At 33.0% G+C, this 18,424-nt stretch overlaps 1 protein-coding gene across 1 annotated transcript in view; it reads left to right on the top strand.

Annotated features, from left to right (window-relative positions):
* LOC150095449 (apolipophorins-like) overlaps positions 1 to 18,424 on the top strand; it is a 153,222-nt gene that overhangs the window by 127,091 nt on the left and 7,707 nt on the right. The window contains exons 5-11 of the mRNA XM_090410680.1: positions 2,325 to 2,468; positions 2,680 to 2,872; positions 3,010 to 3,256; positions 14,925 to 15,087; positions 15,205 to 15,387; positions 15,476 to 15,622; positions 15,800 to 15,950. Of these exons, the coding sequence (XP_090266806.1) occupies positions 2,325 to 2,468; positions 2,680 to 2,872; positions 3,010 to 3,256; positions 14,925 to 15,087; positions 15,205 to 15,387; positions 15,476 to 15,622; positions 15,800 to 15,950 (1,228 nt within the window). The remainder of the gene's footprint in view (positions 1 to 2,324; positions 2,469 to 2,679; positions 2,873 to 3,009; positions 3,257 to 14,924; positions 15,088 to 15,204; positions 15,388 to 15,475; positions 15,623 to 15,799; positions 15,951 to 18,424) is intronic.

Here is an 18,424-nt window from a genome sequence, read left to right as displayed (position 1 = left end):
TTCTAACCGGTGTCATCTCATCAGGAGGTTGATATTATGGATCTTCATACATTTCTGAGTTGGGCTACTCTCTTGCTCTCTGGATAGTTCAGCCAGTTATCAAGAGCCGTTTTATGTTTTTACTGATCTGTTATCTTCTTTTTTCGCTTTTCCTCAATTATTTTCTCTAATAAATAGTTTCGAACACCTCAGAGTATGACTCATATAGGATTTTTGTACTCGTATGGTAGTTTATTTCAGTGCCCATCATCTCCAAACATCTTTATTTCTGTTCATTTTAACCCATGAGATCTTCAGTTCTCTTCTCTACGCTCATATCTAGAAAGAAGTTAATTATTCCTAATCTTGTTCTCCTCCTCCGCCCCTTCTTTATCTTGATGTTATTATGTTTTTCATTTTGTTAAAGGTTAATTTTGCAATTTCTATTCTTCTAGTCTCTCATCTGGATTTCAATCCTTTCGGATTAAATGTCCTTAATAAATGTAATATTTGATTTATTCTAATAAATAATTTAATTTTTAACTTTGGGATAGATTTTATCTGCTAACTATAATAATCATAATTTCTTTTTTGAATTTACTGTTAGGCCATATTCTCTTTTTATTTGTATATCTATTTGTTCTATTATTTTTTTTACCAATCTTCTCTCTCTCTCTCTCTCTCTCTCTCTCTCTCTCTCTCTCAGCAATTAATACAGTATACAGTATCATCTTCATCATCGCATAGCGAATATTATTTTTCCTCCCTCATCTCTGAAAAGATCTGAAATGCATTCATCTCACCTTTTTTCAGTTTCAAATAACATTTTGCCATCACTGAATGCTCTGGAATGAAAAGTTTAGTTGATAATTAATTTTTCTTGTTTGTCATTTCTTTTATTTTTTGGTATTTATTCTTGAAAGAAGCACGGCAAAAGATGCATTGGTGAACAATAGCTAAGCCATGTTTCTTTTGCCTTTCTGCATGATGTATTTATTTTTTTTTTGTTTACAGATTTGTATTCGGGTTTAATTTTTGCTTTCCTCCTTTTTGTGGAACAGATATATTATAATTTCATTCATTAATTGTCTTCTGTTTTGAGATCTTTTTTGGCTCCCCCACCCCCAAAAAAAAAAGACTCATAGGACGCACCTCGAACAGTCTCCTTGAAATTTTGTATTCTTTCTATTTCAGGTTGTTATCAGCTTCTATTTCATATTCTAAGTTAAATTTTCTAATGTTTTCAAAATAATTTTAATTTTTGTTGCACTTTATTTTTAATCGAGCCGGTCTTTAGGTAAATGAAATCCGAACGAGGTTCTTTATTTCCACCCCTAAAGTCTTTTAATCTTGCATTTAATTTTCAACAACTGGAATGTGGTCTATTTCTGTTGTTGGTACGTTTTTTTATTTTCTTTTCATATTACTATTTTTCTGATGGTTTTCTGATTTTAACATCTGGGCTTTCGTAAGTATACTATCGACTTTTGGGCTGTTTAAAGAAGGTATTGTTTTCCGATCATTTTGCACACAAAACTCAATTAGCCGTATATCCCTGTCATTTATACCATTACATTTATACCTTTACACCCAAAGTTGCCATTTGCTAGGGATACTCCTCTTCCCGTGGATCCAACTTTTATATTTAAGTCTACAATAACAATGATCAGAATATAACCTTTTGTACCTTTTTGTACAGAATTCTTAAATCTCTTCACCAATGGCTTCGAATATACAGAAAAAATGCAGTGATATTGAAATATGCAGTCGGTTCTGCATATTTTGAAACGAATACATAGGAAAGAATGTATTTTGGAGACACTTTATGTGACTCCAAACGGAATGTACACGCAGGTAAAAAAAAGTAAACAAGGAACCAATAACTTCGAATTGAACGCATATAAATCGAAGGATACGAATGTCCAAAGGTTTTCCTGCAATTTTGATTCGTATAATTCTTTCATTTACAGGCCAATAGAATTCATTTAGAATTTTTTTTCATGTTACTCCAACACCTGGTGTGTGCTTATCACGTTCTGAACAGATAAAATTACCTCTTTAGATTTTTTCATTTTCTGTCCATTTCCTCTCACTAACTCTTATTATGTCTATAATGGAACTTGGGGATTAGACTGTCTTAGATATCCTTAGATAATCGTCTAAAGATATCTTCAAAAAATTCATAAACGTCAGTTCAAGTTTATTGAAATTATCTAATCCTTAGATAATCTAATTTGCATGTTAAGTGTCATTTATTATTTATATCAAAATCTAGTTTGTTAAACCAAATAATTATGAACTACAAGTCATATCTTTATTTATTTAAGTTTCATTGATGTTTGCAGACTGACGTAACACCTAATTGTGAAACATTCCTAGATGATGGTAAACCTCGAATACCCAGCAAGTTGCTGCTGCAGAATCTGGCAGTTTGCCTTTACAATAATAAAAGCGATGATCTCATTGAAGCAATGTTCTCTCTGAACAGCGTAAGCTAAATGTCAAGATTATTTATTTTCTCATAAAATTAACTTATTTTTTTTTATCCAAATAAAATTACAGCCAATGTCTAATATTCATTCAATAAAATTCTTTGAACCGCTATTTTATTCTACGATAATAGTAATATTAATAATAATTTTGTATTAATGCAATAATATTTTGAGAACTCAATAATAATTTTTTTTAAAAATTTTATAGCCTTTCAGAATTCCACAAATGATTCAAGATAGATTTTCGTGCCCAATTCTTAATAAAGGCGAGATTCTTCATACCATTGTATGTACAAGCAAATCTGAAATTCATCACAATACTCATGAAGGAGTGAAAGCAGTAATAAAAATAGCCATATTTATGAAGTTGCTGAAGGACAAGGAACACAAGTCCTATTATTGTAAGTTAATATTTTCACTACGTTGATAATTCTAAGTGCATCCATGGACAGTATAATTTTAACTTATAAATAAATATAAGCAATACGTCTACTGGATCTTATGCGAAATTATGCTGAATAACGATCGTTTTTTCCAGATGACACAGATAGATGGAACGGCTTGCAGTATTTCATTCCCCAAATTCCAGTTGGCGGCACAGAAAAGGATGTAATCAATGTACTGAGCAGGTTCTGTGCTTCAATGGAATCTTCTCCACGACAATACAGCCCAGGAGATTTTTATGATCTTTATTTTAATGTAAGGGGGATTTCATCAAAATCCATTCTAGAAAACGTTTATAATTATCTCAAAGCTGGTCATCCGTGTAATTCTTCTAAAGTGATGTAAGTTCAAGGTTATTGAAATTATTTATACTATTTATTAGAACTGATGAGAGAATGAAAAGTTTGATAGTTTAAGAGACGGATCTAAAAATAATTTTACACGGTGATTTAGGTAATAGATACTTTTGTTTTTATAGCAGATAATCAGATAATATAGTGTTTTTTATAAATTAAACATAATTTATAAGAGATTTTGCGATAGCAAGAAATTATGCGATCCCAAATGAAATTATATTTTATATCCGATTTGGGACAGCACCTATATACAGTTCTGTACTGAATTTGCACATCACAAGTATGTGATGCGCAAGTATAGGTATTGAAGAGTTACAGAAGATTATGACAGACTCTCAGATGGCTTCCGCACCTCGAAAAAATGCCATGTATTGAGAAAGTGAGCGGAGGGAGGGATTAATATAGTTTGAAGATGGTTAAGAATATTTGAAGTTTTGAAATGAGTGGGAGGACAATTGAGGATAAATAGAGTGGGTATCACGTTTCATGAGTGGTGATATTGAACAGAACTTTTGTAAATTTTCTATTCATCGACTAAAACGTAGTTCTTAGGGATAAAAAATAATTAATATGCAGAAAATGAATAATATAAAGAATGATTAGTATATGGAAACAGGATAAAGTTACGAATTAAGAAACAGTTGTAGAATTTTTCAACAACTTCTTTAACAATTTTATTTCTCGTTAAATGAGAAAAATTTCGAGTTTTATATGAATGAAATGATAAAAGGATAGATAGCTATTAACTGAATATACAGTAAACATATATTAAATAATTATTAAGTACTAATTAATAGAAAGCAAACTGATGAAGACCTATTAAATAACAACGCACTGATTAATTAATATTACATAAATATCCTAACAATAATATCAATTAATGGATAAGAGGAATGCGCGGTGACTATTGTTTTGAGAGAATATCCTAAGAGATTAATGGTACTTGCAATCGTACTGTTTAATTAGGTTTTCAATTGAAAATGCTCAGGAAGGGAGAAGGTGAAATAGTGGAAATGCACGTCTTGTGGCGCCAGGACAGAAGAATCAAATTATAAACCTTTTGCATTTCTAGAGCAGAGATTTGCAGGAATACTCGTAGTTAGGACTCAGATACAAAATTTAGTTCATAAAAAAAGAGAATTCTCAATAAAGATGGCTTTTATTTGTTAAGTAGACATCGTCTTCGTGTTTAGCAATTTACATTTTACAGTATCGAACATACTGGACAAGAAAAGCATATACGCAAGCAGTTTTCGAATTTTCGAAGGAATTTAGAGGATTACCGAATGGAAAGTTTTTATTTCAAATAGGAAAATGAAGAAGAATGATAAACTAGTGGTTTATAAGAGAGAGAGAGAGATTCGCATCATTTCAGATAGTGCAAAAATTATGGAAAGTCACTGAGAATGATGTCGATACAGCATTTAATCCAGGTGTTGTGAATATACATAATCTGTTCAGTGTTGCAAAGTAGATATATTGCTGTTGCAATATATCTACTCTGCATAAGAATATTTAGCAGGTGAATGCCCATTTGTATTGCCTTTTATGAAATCGTGTCTCGACTGTACAGAGTATAACTTGTATTTTGGCAACGATGATTCTCTAAACGTTACAGAGACCAACGAATAAAGTAATATTGAGACTATGGAAGAATAACTATGAGGAAAGACTGAGAGAATGAGAATTGGCGGACGCACAAGTTAGTGAAGCGAATTCACTAAATTTATACTCAAGAGAATATTCACGATACTCATGATGAAATGAGAATATCTGTTAATCCTTGGAAATTGTAATCAAATGATAACTAAATAAACAAATATTTGGAAGTGAAGTATGTTTCTTTTTTGCCATTACGGTGGTGAGTGAAATTTGTTAAAGGAGGAGGATATGATGGGCACAAAAAACTGCGAATGATTTTCAGATACTGGATAGGCATTATACTATATAGGCATAGGGATAATCACCTTATCCTCGAGTTACGGTTGCGAAGTCCAAGAATATTTGTAAAGGTCTTGGGGGCTTAAATGCCCGTTCGGACCATTCATAGGAGAGGTATTATAGCATTCAGTGTTATTTCAGTATAAACTGAAATATTTCACTATTTAGTACAAACCTCTTCTTACGACACTTCTGTAGATTTCATATAGGTCATACAAATATTTTTTTTATCGATCTCTTAAATATTTACATATATGCAATGATCATTATTTTACAAGGTTTAGCACTAAGTGCTACATATAATTATATTTCAATAATGATGATAACATAGTTTTTTGCTATCTTTTAAAATAATAATCACAGTAATAATTTACAATTATGTAGTTCAGAGTTGCACAAGTTACATAATATTACATGTTGTAGTTTACTTTTAAAAAAAAAAAAGTTTGAGAAAGTGTGATTATACAACAGTATTTACACAATTAATATTATATTTCCTAATTCTCACAAACATACCATGTAAACACATTATTTACATAATTTTTTAATAATAAGAATAATTTATTACATTATTTTTTCATGTTACATAGTAATATTATATTAATGATATTATCACATGATAATCAGTATTTCAGTATCTTCTTTATTGTTATATACTTTACTGACTGTTTTGTTACATAATCTGCACTGTTTGATTATAAGGATCACGGATTACGTAATAATGATAATGATAATTTTTTTTTTTTGACAAAGTTTATTATCCTCTTCATATATACAAAATATTTACAAATATACAATTGAAGTATTATTATTACATTTTTGTTCACTGCAAATATTCAGTATTTAATGTTAAGTGAATATCTTATTTAAATACATAAATAATAATAACTAACAATGTATTTTCCATTTTTTCATACATATTTACAATTATTCATTTCATGTGTTAAGAGAGAGATATTTTTCATATTAACGATAATGTTTGTGAAATAATATTTTTAGATAAATATGCATACTTTTTTTCAGCATTTTGTCATTTACATTTATATTTTCATCTGCAGTTTAATTAATTCTAAACTTATATTGATAGTTTCTTTTTTGGTATAAGCAGGGAATGCTGATGGATTCATTTCACGTATTCACAATGCTATATTTAAATTGAAAATAATATTAATAATATTTTTTAAATTAATAATAACACTGTATTTTACGTTTTTTCACAAACATGTTTACAATGATTAATATAATATGCTAAGAGTAATATCTTTTATTATGACAATATTGGTTATGGATTAAATTTGTATAAATATATATACTAGTTTTTTCCTACATTTTATCTATTCATTTATATTTCAAAATTAACAACAAATAATTATAATAGTAATAATATTTTTTTAAAATTTATTTATTATATTACATACATTTGTTACAGTTATTACATACATTTGATTACATATGATACAGTATTACTTACATTTGTTTACATATGCTACTTACATTACGTACATTTGTTTACATATAATACATACATTACATACATTGGTTTTCATGTGATATATACTTAACATGAATTTGGTTACATTTGATACATACTTTTTTTTTTTTCTGGATAAGATGTAATTTCTCAGCTTTCATCCTCGAAGCTTATTTGTAAGCATATTTGAGGATGACACCAGTTGGTTATTATTTATTGGTTTGTTTGCTGAATTGGGAAGCTACGAAATCTATGATTGAGAAATTCACACACACACACACACACACACACACACACACACACACACACACACACACACACACACACACACACACACACACACACACACACACACACACACGCGCGCGATAACTTGGAATGTATTGATGCATCTCTGAACTGGAAGCCTGAACGAATATATTGTGTTTCATTAAGTTTGTATGGTATTTTGGGTGCATGCTTCTTGTTCATGGTATGTCCTTAGAGCTCTTTTCAGGCTATTGTAGTTTGTAAGGTTTCTGTATTCAAAAGGTAATTTGTTTATCATGTCTGGGATGTAGAAGTTTCGCGTGGCCTTTCTGTAGTGATTATTGTATTTATATGTGATATAATTAGTTGTCTGATGTCTTGTTATACGGTATGTATTTCTGACTGTCCTGTAGTTGGCATCGAAATAATGTTTCAGCAGAGCTGCATAGTGACATAAATGTTTTGTTGTCAGTATTTTGTGTACTGACATTGCAGTGTCTCTTTGTTCAAAAGGTCAGTATTATCATTTTGTACTGTAACGACATTAATCTATTTAGTTTGTAGGGTGAACAAAAAGCATACGTTATTATAGCGTATCTTAGTATATTTTGGCATAGTGCTTTGTATATTAGTTTTTTCAGGTGTGTGGGAGCTATGTCTTTCAACCTGTAGCGTTTGCCAGTAATTGTTCGGAGTTTGTTGTGTAGATGGTTTATGTGGCTATTCCAGTTCATATCTGCATCGAAGTAAATTCCAAGGTATCGTACTGTTTCAACCTGAGTGATTGTAGTGGTTTTCTGTGCATTTTTTATGTTGAAGAGTGGATGTTGGATGGTTAAATAATATATATATTTTTTTAAAACATTTTATTATGTCTCAGTATAAGTTACATACAATAATAATTTTACAGTATTTACAATAAGGATTATACAGAATTTATTTTTTTATGTCTCAGATGAATTGCATACATAGTTGCTGTAGTAATTATATATATATATAATATTTATAACGCATTACAAGTGTGTATAACAGATACTTGCAAGTTAGTAATTTTCTTCCTCGAAGCTTAGCAGAGCTTATCTGAGGAAGATAATAGATGACAGAGGGTGGTGGTTTCATGGTTGTGTTCCTATACTGGTCACAAGCCAGGTGTTGATTTTATTGTTTGTTGGTACGTGCTTGAAAGACTTCGACTGCTATTACAGTTTAACTTTTTTTTTGTGTGCAAATAGGGTTGGATTTAGACATGGTGTGTTTGTTTCTTTGTGTTCTTGTAGTGATAGTTTTTGAGAGGGGGGTTGTCATAGGTTTGTGTGTGTGTGTGTATGTGTGGTGGGGGAGAGAGAAACAGGAATTGCTCTAATTTTCATTCTCGCTATAATATTTATATAGTGCCTGTTTCAGCTCTCTGTATGTTCCTAGGTTTCTGTTGTCGAACGGCAGTTTGTTTATCATGTCAGGTACGTAGAAGTTTCGGGTGGCTTTGCCATTGTGATTGTTGTACTTATATGTTATGTAGTTTGTTGACTGTGGTCTTGTTATTTGATATGTTGTTCTGGTTACTCTATATGTTGGGCTGTAGTAGTGTTTTAACATGACTGTGTAGTGGCGTAAGTGTTTCACCTTAAATATTTTGTGTTTTGTCCGTGCTTCCTGCATAAGAGTGGGTTGTTCCCAGAATATCAGTTTTATCATTTTATCTTGCAACCATTGTAGCCTGTTAAGTCTGTAGTCTGCACAGAATGCGTATGATGTGATTGCATATCTTAAAATGTTTTCACATAATACTTTATAGATTAGTATTTTTATGTGGGTTGGGGCAATGTCTTTTAATCTGTATAGTTTGCTTGCTATTATCCTAAGCTTGGTATGTAGGTAGTTTGTATGGCTATTCCAACTTTGATCAGCATCGAAGTTGCATGCTGATCCAACGAAGATGGTGAAAACAACACGCTACCTTGGACATTCTGTCCAAGGTGGCGTGTTGTTTTCACCTCTATGATGGTTGTGATTTTAGGTTCTGCACTTTGTGTATAGGAGGATGAATGTTTGATAGTGAGATATTTAGTTTCTATGGGCAGGTTTTGGGAGTTTTTGAATATCATTAGCTTTGTTTTTCCAGGGGTTATATATATATGCCGTTTTCGGTTAACCAGTTAGTGATTTGATTGATGTCGTGTTGCATATTTTTGTAAGCGATATTTGCATTGTTGCGAATGGATACTATGGCAGTGTCGTCTGCATACTGGAAGATTTTACTTTTTGGGGGGAGTTGGCTTATGTCGTGTGTGTATATGTTAAATAGAATGGGAGATAGGACAGCTCCTTGCGGTACTCCACAGGTTACATGTACCTCTTTGCTGTGTGCTGATCCTATACGTGTGATGTGCTTTCTGTTTTTCGTGTATGCTTTAAACCACTGGAGTAGACGACCTCCAATTCCGATATGGGTAAGTTTCGTTAACAAGGTTTTATGTGTTAGTGTGTCAAATGCTTTTGTTAGGTCAATGAAGACCACTAATGTTATTCTGTTTTTATCCAATGCAGCGTTTATTAGATCTGTGAAATCTTCCAGGAGTGTTGCTGTTCCTTTATTTTTTTGAAAGCCATATTGTGTTTTGGGTATGATTTGAAATTTTTCAACGTATGTGGAGAGTTTCTGATGTACAATGCGCTCCATGATTTGGTTGATTACAGGCAGCGTGGCGATAGGTCTGTAATTACTTATTATGTTTCTTTTTCCCTGTTTGTGTATGGGTGTGATTAATGCAGTCTTCAGTGTTTCAGGTATGTGTCCCGTTTCGAAGATTTTATTTAACAGTTTTTGTATAACTGGAAGTAGGTCGGTTGAGTGTTTCTTGATGTCTTTTGGTCTGATTCCGTCTATCCCCCGGTCCTTTGTTAGGATTAATTTGTTGAATTGCCAGTGATAGTTCTTCTTTTGTTACTGTGAGGAACCACATCGACTGGGTTGCTCGTGGACCTAGTGGAGAATGTTCGTTTGTGTGAGGAAAGGTTGTTTCTTGTAGCTTTTGGACAGAGTTCACGAAGTGCTGATTAAAGTTGTTTGCCAACTGTTTGAGGGATTTGGGGTCGCAGGCAAAGCTGTGTTTTATTGTTTCTGTGGTAGTGGTTCTGTGTATATTGTCCAGCATTTCATTAATCAGGTGCCAGGTTTCCTTTATGTCATTCTGTGCTGTTGTTAATTTGTTGCTGTAATAGTTTCTTTTTGCCGTTCGAATCTGAGTTGTTAGGAGATTCCGTTTTCTTTTGTATTCAGCTTTTAAAGCGATATTGTTCGGCAACTTCTTAAGTTGTTTCCATAGGACATCTTTTCTTTGTATGTCTGTTAGTATGTTGTCTGTTATCCATGGATTTTGTTTCGTTTGGGGACGTATTTTTATTTTTGTTAATGCTTTGTTATATATTTTGTTAAATGCAAGTTTAAGATTATTATATAGAGCTTCAGCAGAGTCTAAAGATGCTATCTGCATCCAGTCTGTTTTTCTGATTTCATCGTTCACTATTGCTTCGTTTACAATGCTATGATACTGTTTTGTAGTCTCAGTAATTTTTATGGGTTCTAGTTCAGTGTGTAACTGCAATGCTGTGAAATAATGGTCTGCTAGTTTGCATGTTATGACGGCTGCTGTGTGGCTGTTTGGAGGGGCCCTTATATTTATATGATCAATGTAGGTTGAGGTTGTTGTGTTTCCGACTATCTCTTCTCGTGTATACGACTGTATGGATGGGGTTATGTTATATGCCGATAATAGGTCTAGGTATTGTTCTGTGTTGTTATTTATGTTCCTAATGTTTATATTAATGTCTCCTATTATTATCAAGTATTTTGAGGTGCCTACTTTCGTGGCTGAAAGCCATCTGTTTAGTTCTTCTAGGAATTTTGTGGTGCTTAAGTTGGGTGGTCTGTATATTGCGTTTAATATCAGGGAGTTTTCTTGTTTGATGTTTTTAATTTCGATGCATATGTTTTCTGCGTATTCTAATTTATAGTTTATTTCTGTTACTTCTAGTTTATGTTTGGTAAATATTATTATACCACCGCCTCGTTTTGTTTGTCTGCAGTGTTTGTGTTGTTGGAAGTGTGGCATTTGGTAGGAGGATGCCTCTTCGTTTGTCGTAGATACTTCAGTCAGTATTAAAATGTCTATTTCGTCTATATCTTCCTTCAGATAAGCTTGCAATTCAGCCAGTATTTTAGAATGCTTCTGATGTTGATGTGGAGAATAGATAGTCCTTTTTTGGGGATTGTCAGTTGTTTCCATTCTGATATTGATTTCAGAATGTGGCAATTATCATGTTCCGGGGTGATTACGTCTGCTTGATGGTGTGCATTCATGTTGGTTGGGGTGCTAGTCCTTCTTTACGAGTTGTCAATATTCCTTTCAATGTGACAGCCTGTTGAGGTTATCTACGGATTTTATTTCGATTGGTTTTGCGTCTTATGTCTTTCTAAGGAATATTTTGCTGTCTCTTATCCATATAAACTGGTAATTGTTTTCTGTTTTTACTTTCCTTGCTTGGTAGAATATTTTCTGATAGTGTGGAGTAAGGTATTCAGACAAGTTCTAAAAATAATAATTTTTTTTTTTTAAATAACAATATTTTATTATCTCTGAAAACAATTACATGAATATGCTAAAATTTAAGCAACAATGCAACTTTTTCTTGCAAAATGGTTCAGTAAAAATTATAATTACTCGTAATATCATTATCATTTGCAGAATTTCTCATTGACACAAGAGTAAAAAGCGTGTATAATTATGTATAATTACCTTAAATAATAATCATAGTAATACTTTACACTTAATTACTCACAAGTTAAACAATATTACTTATGTTGCAGTTTATATAATAATAATTTTTTTAATTTAAATATTTAAATTAAATATATAATTTTAAATTTAAATATATAACTGAAGTATTACTATCACAATTTTCTGTTTACTACTAGAATTCATTACAGAATGTTAAGTGAATAATGTTAGATAAATACTACTGCTGGGATGTAACTCAACTGCACCCGCGAAGCTTTGTAATTAGCTTATCTGATGGTGATACTGGTTATATATACTGTATATATATTTGTTATTGATTTGGTTGCTGTTTTGGAAGTAGACAGATGTTTGGGAGGTCAAATGAATGATCTGAAAGGTCTGATCAAAGTGAAATTGCCGATATATTCTGTGTTATTGCATCTGCCTTGATGGTTCACTTTCATTTTTTTTGTGGTCTTCTTTTTGAACTATTTAGGAGGCTTTTTTCTTCACAGTGGCAGCCTTTCTATGTCTTCTGTGCATTTAATTTGTATCGGCTTTGAAGTTTGTGACTTCCTTATGAATATCTTGGCATCTCTGGTCCACAAAAATTGGTAATTTTTTTCCATTTTTGCTTTTCTTGCTTGGTACAACAGATTCTGGTTGAATGGTGTTAAATATTCGGATAGGAAGATTGGTGTATTGTCTTGCTGTGCGTTGAAGTCCTTGGCAACTGGTTTTTTCTGCCTGCTGGCTTTTATGAGATTGTCTCTCGTGATCTTGCTTGTAAGACGAACTATAACTGGTGCATGTCGTGGCAAGCCTTGGTTTTTGCTCTTCCTAGGAATCCGATTTACGGTCTGAATGTCATTAAGCTGTAGGGGGATATCAATTACATGGCCTAATTTTAAAACCACGTCTCTGAGGTTTTCTGTAGGTGCAGTTTCAGGAAGACCGTTTATGACAAGATCTTCTTTATGTTGTTGCTGATTTAAGCGTTCGTATTGTAGTTTTAGAGAATGAAGTTCTTGACGGAGTTCGGATGTCTCTTTCATCAAATTGTGTTGCCTGTCATTTAGTGCGTTAATGCTCATTTTAATGTCTTTTTCCGTTTGCAACACTTCTATAACTGCTAAATTATTATGTTTTACCAAAACTTCATATTCGCTAGATTTTTTTGTTAATTGTTCGTTCTGTTTATTAAAGAGTTCTTGCACAAGGTCTACTAAGCTGGCGTTTATGGTCTCTAGACCGTTTCCTATTAGTATATTTAAAGAGTTGAAATTATAGGACTCACCTGCATTTTTTTGTCTGTTCAGTTTGTCGTCTAATTTTGCCTCCGGTATAATCGGCTGCGTCGTAGGTGGCTGCTTTAGGTGCGTTTCTTTGTTCTTACAGATTACGCACTTCCATTCCTCGCGTGTCACATCGGATTCATATTTATGTTTCCCGGTTGTTTCTGAAAAGCCAGCACATTTTAAGTGTAGAATCCTACTGCATTTCGTACAAGTTATATTATTTCCGTTGGTCGATAAATCCTCCAGGCATTTGATACACTTTATGACTCACCTTTCTTCCTTTAGGCAGTTTGGCGTGATTATAAAGATGGCGACGTCCTTTGTTCTTCGCTCGTTGTTGACCACGGTCTTCTCTGTTCCCTTTTCAACAGTTCAAAATTTGGTTTCTTCTTAGCCGATCTCGTTGCATTTTATATCACTGTATTCGGCGTGATAAGTAGGGTTGCTTGGGAGCACTTTCAACTTAAATCAGGAGTTGGAACCACTTTAAAACTATAAAAAACTGTTGCAGTTTATATAATAATAATTTTTTAATTTAAATATTTAAATTAAATATATAATTTAAAATTTATTTTAAATTTAAATTATTATTATTATAAAATAATAATAATAATAATATTTTATATTTATATATTTATATTTTATTTGTGATCTTCAGATCACTTTCATATATGCTTAATGTTTAAAACTTCAGAGAAAATAAAGACCATAATGCATTTTGTGCATTATGCCTATAACTTTCATATCCTAAAGGTATTTGTATATTTGGAAAAATTGAAAACGAGAGAGATTAGTGCAGGGAAGCAAGTTAAGAAATATCTGTTAATGGCAGTGGCCGACTGAATACCACAGGTGAATTTTGAATGTATCAAAATTCACTAAATATATTACTACTTCTTACTTTTAAGCCTCTAAAACAGTCAATCATGAGAAAAAGGCACTATTAAATTTAGAAGCCTACATTAAATATTACTTTATCCTTTTTTTTCAATAATTCATACATTATACAAAAAAACATGCAGTTTGAATTCTCTGAAAATTTTACATTTATGATGCACTTATGTGAATCTGAAAAAAAAAATTAGTTTGTACTTTTTTTTTTTAATCACTAATTGTTAAACTGTATTTTCCATTATAAAACTTACATTATTTCTGCTATCGTATAATACAAACCAAAAAGGGATCATATATACATACTCATATACATGCAACTTTCACTAAACAAACCACACTACAAACTTGCTAGACTACCAAAGAGTCCCCATAGCAGCAATACAATATTAAAGAAAATTCACTATAGCAAAACCCTTCCATCAACTACTTCTTTGATCACGAGTTCGCTATACAGTAACAGTATATCTGACTTATGGTGCACAAAATGCAAAACTTGCCAAAATTACACAAGAAGAGGTAATCCATGGCATTAGCAGTATATTTATATACTAGCAAAGTTTATATTAAATCTAAAAATCATTTGAATGTGTTTAGCAGCACACACTCATCTGATAGCTTACTGTTAAAAAAAGTATAAGGTAATAGCGCCTCTTAAAAATATCATCTAAAAATAATTATAGTAGAACATGAAAGCTGATTTAAAAATGACTTAAAACTACTTTTCATAACTAAAAAATAGTGAGGTAGAAATTTTTCATTGTTTACAAACATACAACCAATTCTTATTTCCCAGTGTCCATAAACATAGCTATTCTTGTAATACTATACTATTTCTTAAATATCTATAGAAAATATTTAAATGATTAAAAAGTTATCAAAATAATATTGAACTGACACAATAATAATAATAATAATAATAATAATAATAATAATAATAATAATAATAATAATACATTAAGAAATTTTAATGGTTTTTTATGTGGTTCATTCTGCCAATTATACTAAGCCCATTTGATTGCTAGAGTGATCTTCCTGGATTCCCTGCCCGCAGCTGCCACTGAAGCAAGTATTGGTATGATGGCGCAATTAATCAAGTCACAGGAGTTATCTCGGACCAGGACTGCTTTGTGGCTCAGCATGTTGCCTTTATTAAAAGGTCTTGAACACTCAATTGAGGATGTTTCGGTAGGTGATCATTTATGATAGTCTTTTACTATGTAGCGCAGTGTTATTTACACATCATTGTTTTAAGTAATCACTGTTTAAAAAAAAAAGTACATTTTTCCCCCTCTCCTCCCCTAGAAATTACTGGACGACGAGAATGCAACCGCTCAAGTATTTCGTTCTGTATCATCAATATTACATAAGTATTGTTTAATATATCCACACTGTCAGAATCTCCCGTTTATGAAAAGAACTATTTCGCGTCTACAGCATATTCTGGGCAATGATTGCCAGTCTTCAACTTCTTTAGACAGCCAAAAGGTATACATTAATAAATAAATAAATAAATTTTAACTAATCGCACCTGTCATTGGCTTTATGTGAAACACATTCCTTTAATAATTCACAGATCTTTCTGGCTCTTCATGCCCTTGAAAATATGGGTGAATTCGACCAGGCGGCAGACACAGTAGTCCACTGTGCTCTGGATGTAAGAAACCCAAATGATCTCCGAGTGGCGGCAGTGAAAGCTTTTCGTAGGGTAAATTGCTCACAGGTACCACAAACATTCCAGATTCTCTTCTAAATTGTGTGTAGAATCTTCAGCTAATATTCTTTAAGATTCCTTGTTTATTTTAAAAATATCCATTATTTTATTAAAGAATACTTTAAGATAACTATTAATTATTTCTGGTTTAACTCAAGCTTTCACTACTTTTTTTTTTTATTCTAGGTGAGGCCAAGGATGTGGAAAATATTTACCTGTTCCGCTGCTAATGATAGTGACGTTAGAATGTATTCATTTATTCTTCTGGTGAAATGCGCAAACGTTAACACTATACGGGATATACACCGTGCGCTAGAGAGGGAGCAAGATGATAAAGGTATGTTTTCAAGTGTATTTCGTAAATTGCGTAAGCACTGTTAGGTTCGTTTTATCCGTCCTTTCATTCGCTTACAATACCCCGCTGAACGAATTTTATTGAAATATTTTTTTTAATTTTTTTTTTTTACTAAATAGTTGATTTCAGTAATATTATTTTGGGTTTTAGGTAGATAATTTAATGATAAAATTTGATAAAATTTATTAAAATATGGTAATTAGTGTCGTAACTAAAATTTGCTATGTAACATTGGCGGCCTGAAGTGGCTTGAAAAGGGCGAGTGAAGTCCACGTCCTCACCGTATCTCCCTGGGACCTTCCTCCTAGGAAACATCCTTCCATGAGGATTCCAACGGACGTCTGTGAAGCCCAACGGACTCATTGGCGGAAGAAAACTTTCTCTCAACGACGATGAATGCTGAAGAGCCTTCAGAGCAGCATACCTCTATAAATAAGCTGGGCTCAGCTGGCTCCGGCTGTACCACAGCCAAGGGTTACTGGTGAATACAGTGTCTGTCCCTCCATGTCAGGAGCGACTGAAAAAAGCGTCTGTACCCCAGGTTAGGGGTGGCCTATTTCTTTCCGGCTCTATGCTCTACCCAAAGTAGCATATACAGCAGAGGAGCGGAAAACCAATTTAATGCAGAGGAGCTGCATTAACTGCCTAAAATCCTCAAAGATGGATCAGCTATCAAACAGAAAAGTAGTAATAAGCTACCGCTTACGGGAAAATTGACCCGCCTAAATCAAGCTCACATAAAGTAGGCGTGAAGACAGCTATGTGAACTGCAAACTGCGCATATAATGTTTCAACCATAAATATCAGAACAATATACAAACCTGGAAAATTAAAACTGATAGAGAGAGAGAGAGAGAGAGAGAGAGAGAGAGAGAGAGAGAGAGAGAGAGAGAGAGAGAGAGAGAGAGAGAGAGAGGTCGAGCTGTTTAATCGAAAATGGTGGGAGTTGCAGAGACGCATTGGACAGGCGAGGGAAAAATTGACATTACAATGCAAGCGTACTCAGGAAGGAAGGATAACCATCACAGAGAAGGTGTAGCACTAATAATCAAAAATGGCTCTTGAACTCAATAGTCTTGATGTAAGACCAGTTTCCTTTAGAATTATCTCAGCAAGATTTAAAGCAAATGAAAAGGTATATACAGGGTGGCCATAAAATAACTTTCCTTCTTTGGAGGCATCTATAGCTAAAATCGCGAAAAACAAAATAGTACCAAAAGTCGCCGATAGGGGAAATTTTGGTACTCTATTTCTGGCGGAGCCGAAAGCGGTCAAATATTTGCAGTAAACGCAGGTAAAAAGGATTATGTAAATTTTTTTGTGCGTACGTGAGAGCAGCGCCAATTCCACTTAAAAAGGGATTGGGAACGTTCAGGCAGTTTTTCGAATGACAGTCGGGTTATCAGTCAGTTCTTTCCGATGGCATGGCCGCCTCGATCCCCGGACATCGCTCCATGTGACTTTTGGATGTGGGGATATTTGAAATCCGTTGTGTATGTGGATGGCGTTCCCAACTTGCATGTCTTGAAAGAGAACATAAAATGGGCTGTTATGAACATCCAATCCGACTCCTTACGCTCAGCTGCAGAGCATGTCGCACACCGGATGCAATTTGTTGTACACAAGAAAGGTCAGCACATTGTATGTGGTCCAGGAGATCCTGATTCTGATGAATAAAACATTTCCTGTGAGTTCAATCACTACATTAATTTATGTATCTTTTGCAAGTTGTTTTAGTTTAATTATTATTATTCTTATCATTGTAACGCGCCACATATCCAGCTGGAATGAGTGATGCGGCTGTCGCTTGCACCGTCGAAATGTTATTATTCCATTTTATATGCCTTTAATGTAATTATCCGTTTTTTGTTTTCGGCTCCGCCAGCGCCAAAATTTCTCCTATTGTGACTTTTGGTACTAAATCTTTTTTTTTCGCGCAAATCATCTACCCATGCCTTCAAAAGTCTCAATATAAAATTTTGTCTCATTCCGTTTATTGGTTTTAGCTACAGATGCCTCCAAAGAGGGAAAGTTATTTTATGGCCACCCTGTATATAATAGAAGTTTATACCCCAGACCATTCACACTAAGAGGAGGAATATAGTCAATTTCTTGATCAATTGCAAGAAGAAATCAGTCAAACAAGCAAAAGGGATATTATCATTATTATGGGAGATTTTAATGGAAAGATTGGTCAATACTTTGGAGATAAAGCAGAAGTAATGGGAAAATTTTGAAATGGAGATATGAATGGGAGGGGAGGACTTAAGTAATTTTTGCAAAATAAATCAACTGTTTATCAATTACCTTATTCTAACACAGGCCACAGCACTTAGACATTACCAAACAATGAAATTAAAAACTGTATAGACTATATAATCATCAATGAAAAATGAAAAAATTAATTACAAAATGTCAAAACATTAAAAAAAGATTGACATGGACACAGACCATGA

This window comes from Typopeltis vanoorti, chromosome 20, assembly GCF_054136105.1.
Source record: "Typopeltis vanoorti isolate ZY-2024b chromosome 20, IOZ_Tvanoo_1.0, whole genome shotgun sequence".
NCBI lineage: Eukaryota > Metazoa > Arthropoda > Arachnida > Uropygi > Thelyphonidae > Typopeltis > Typopeltis vanoorti.
This window is presented reverse-complemented; position numbering and strand designations above follow the sequence as displayed.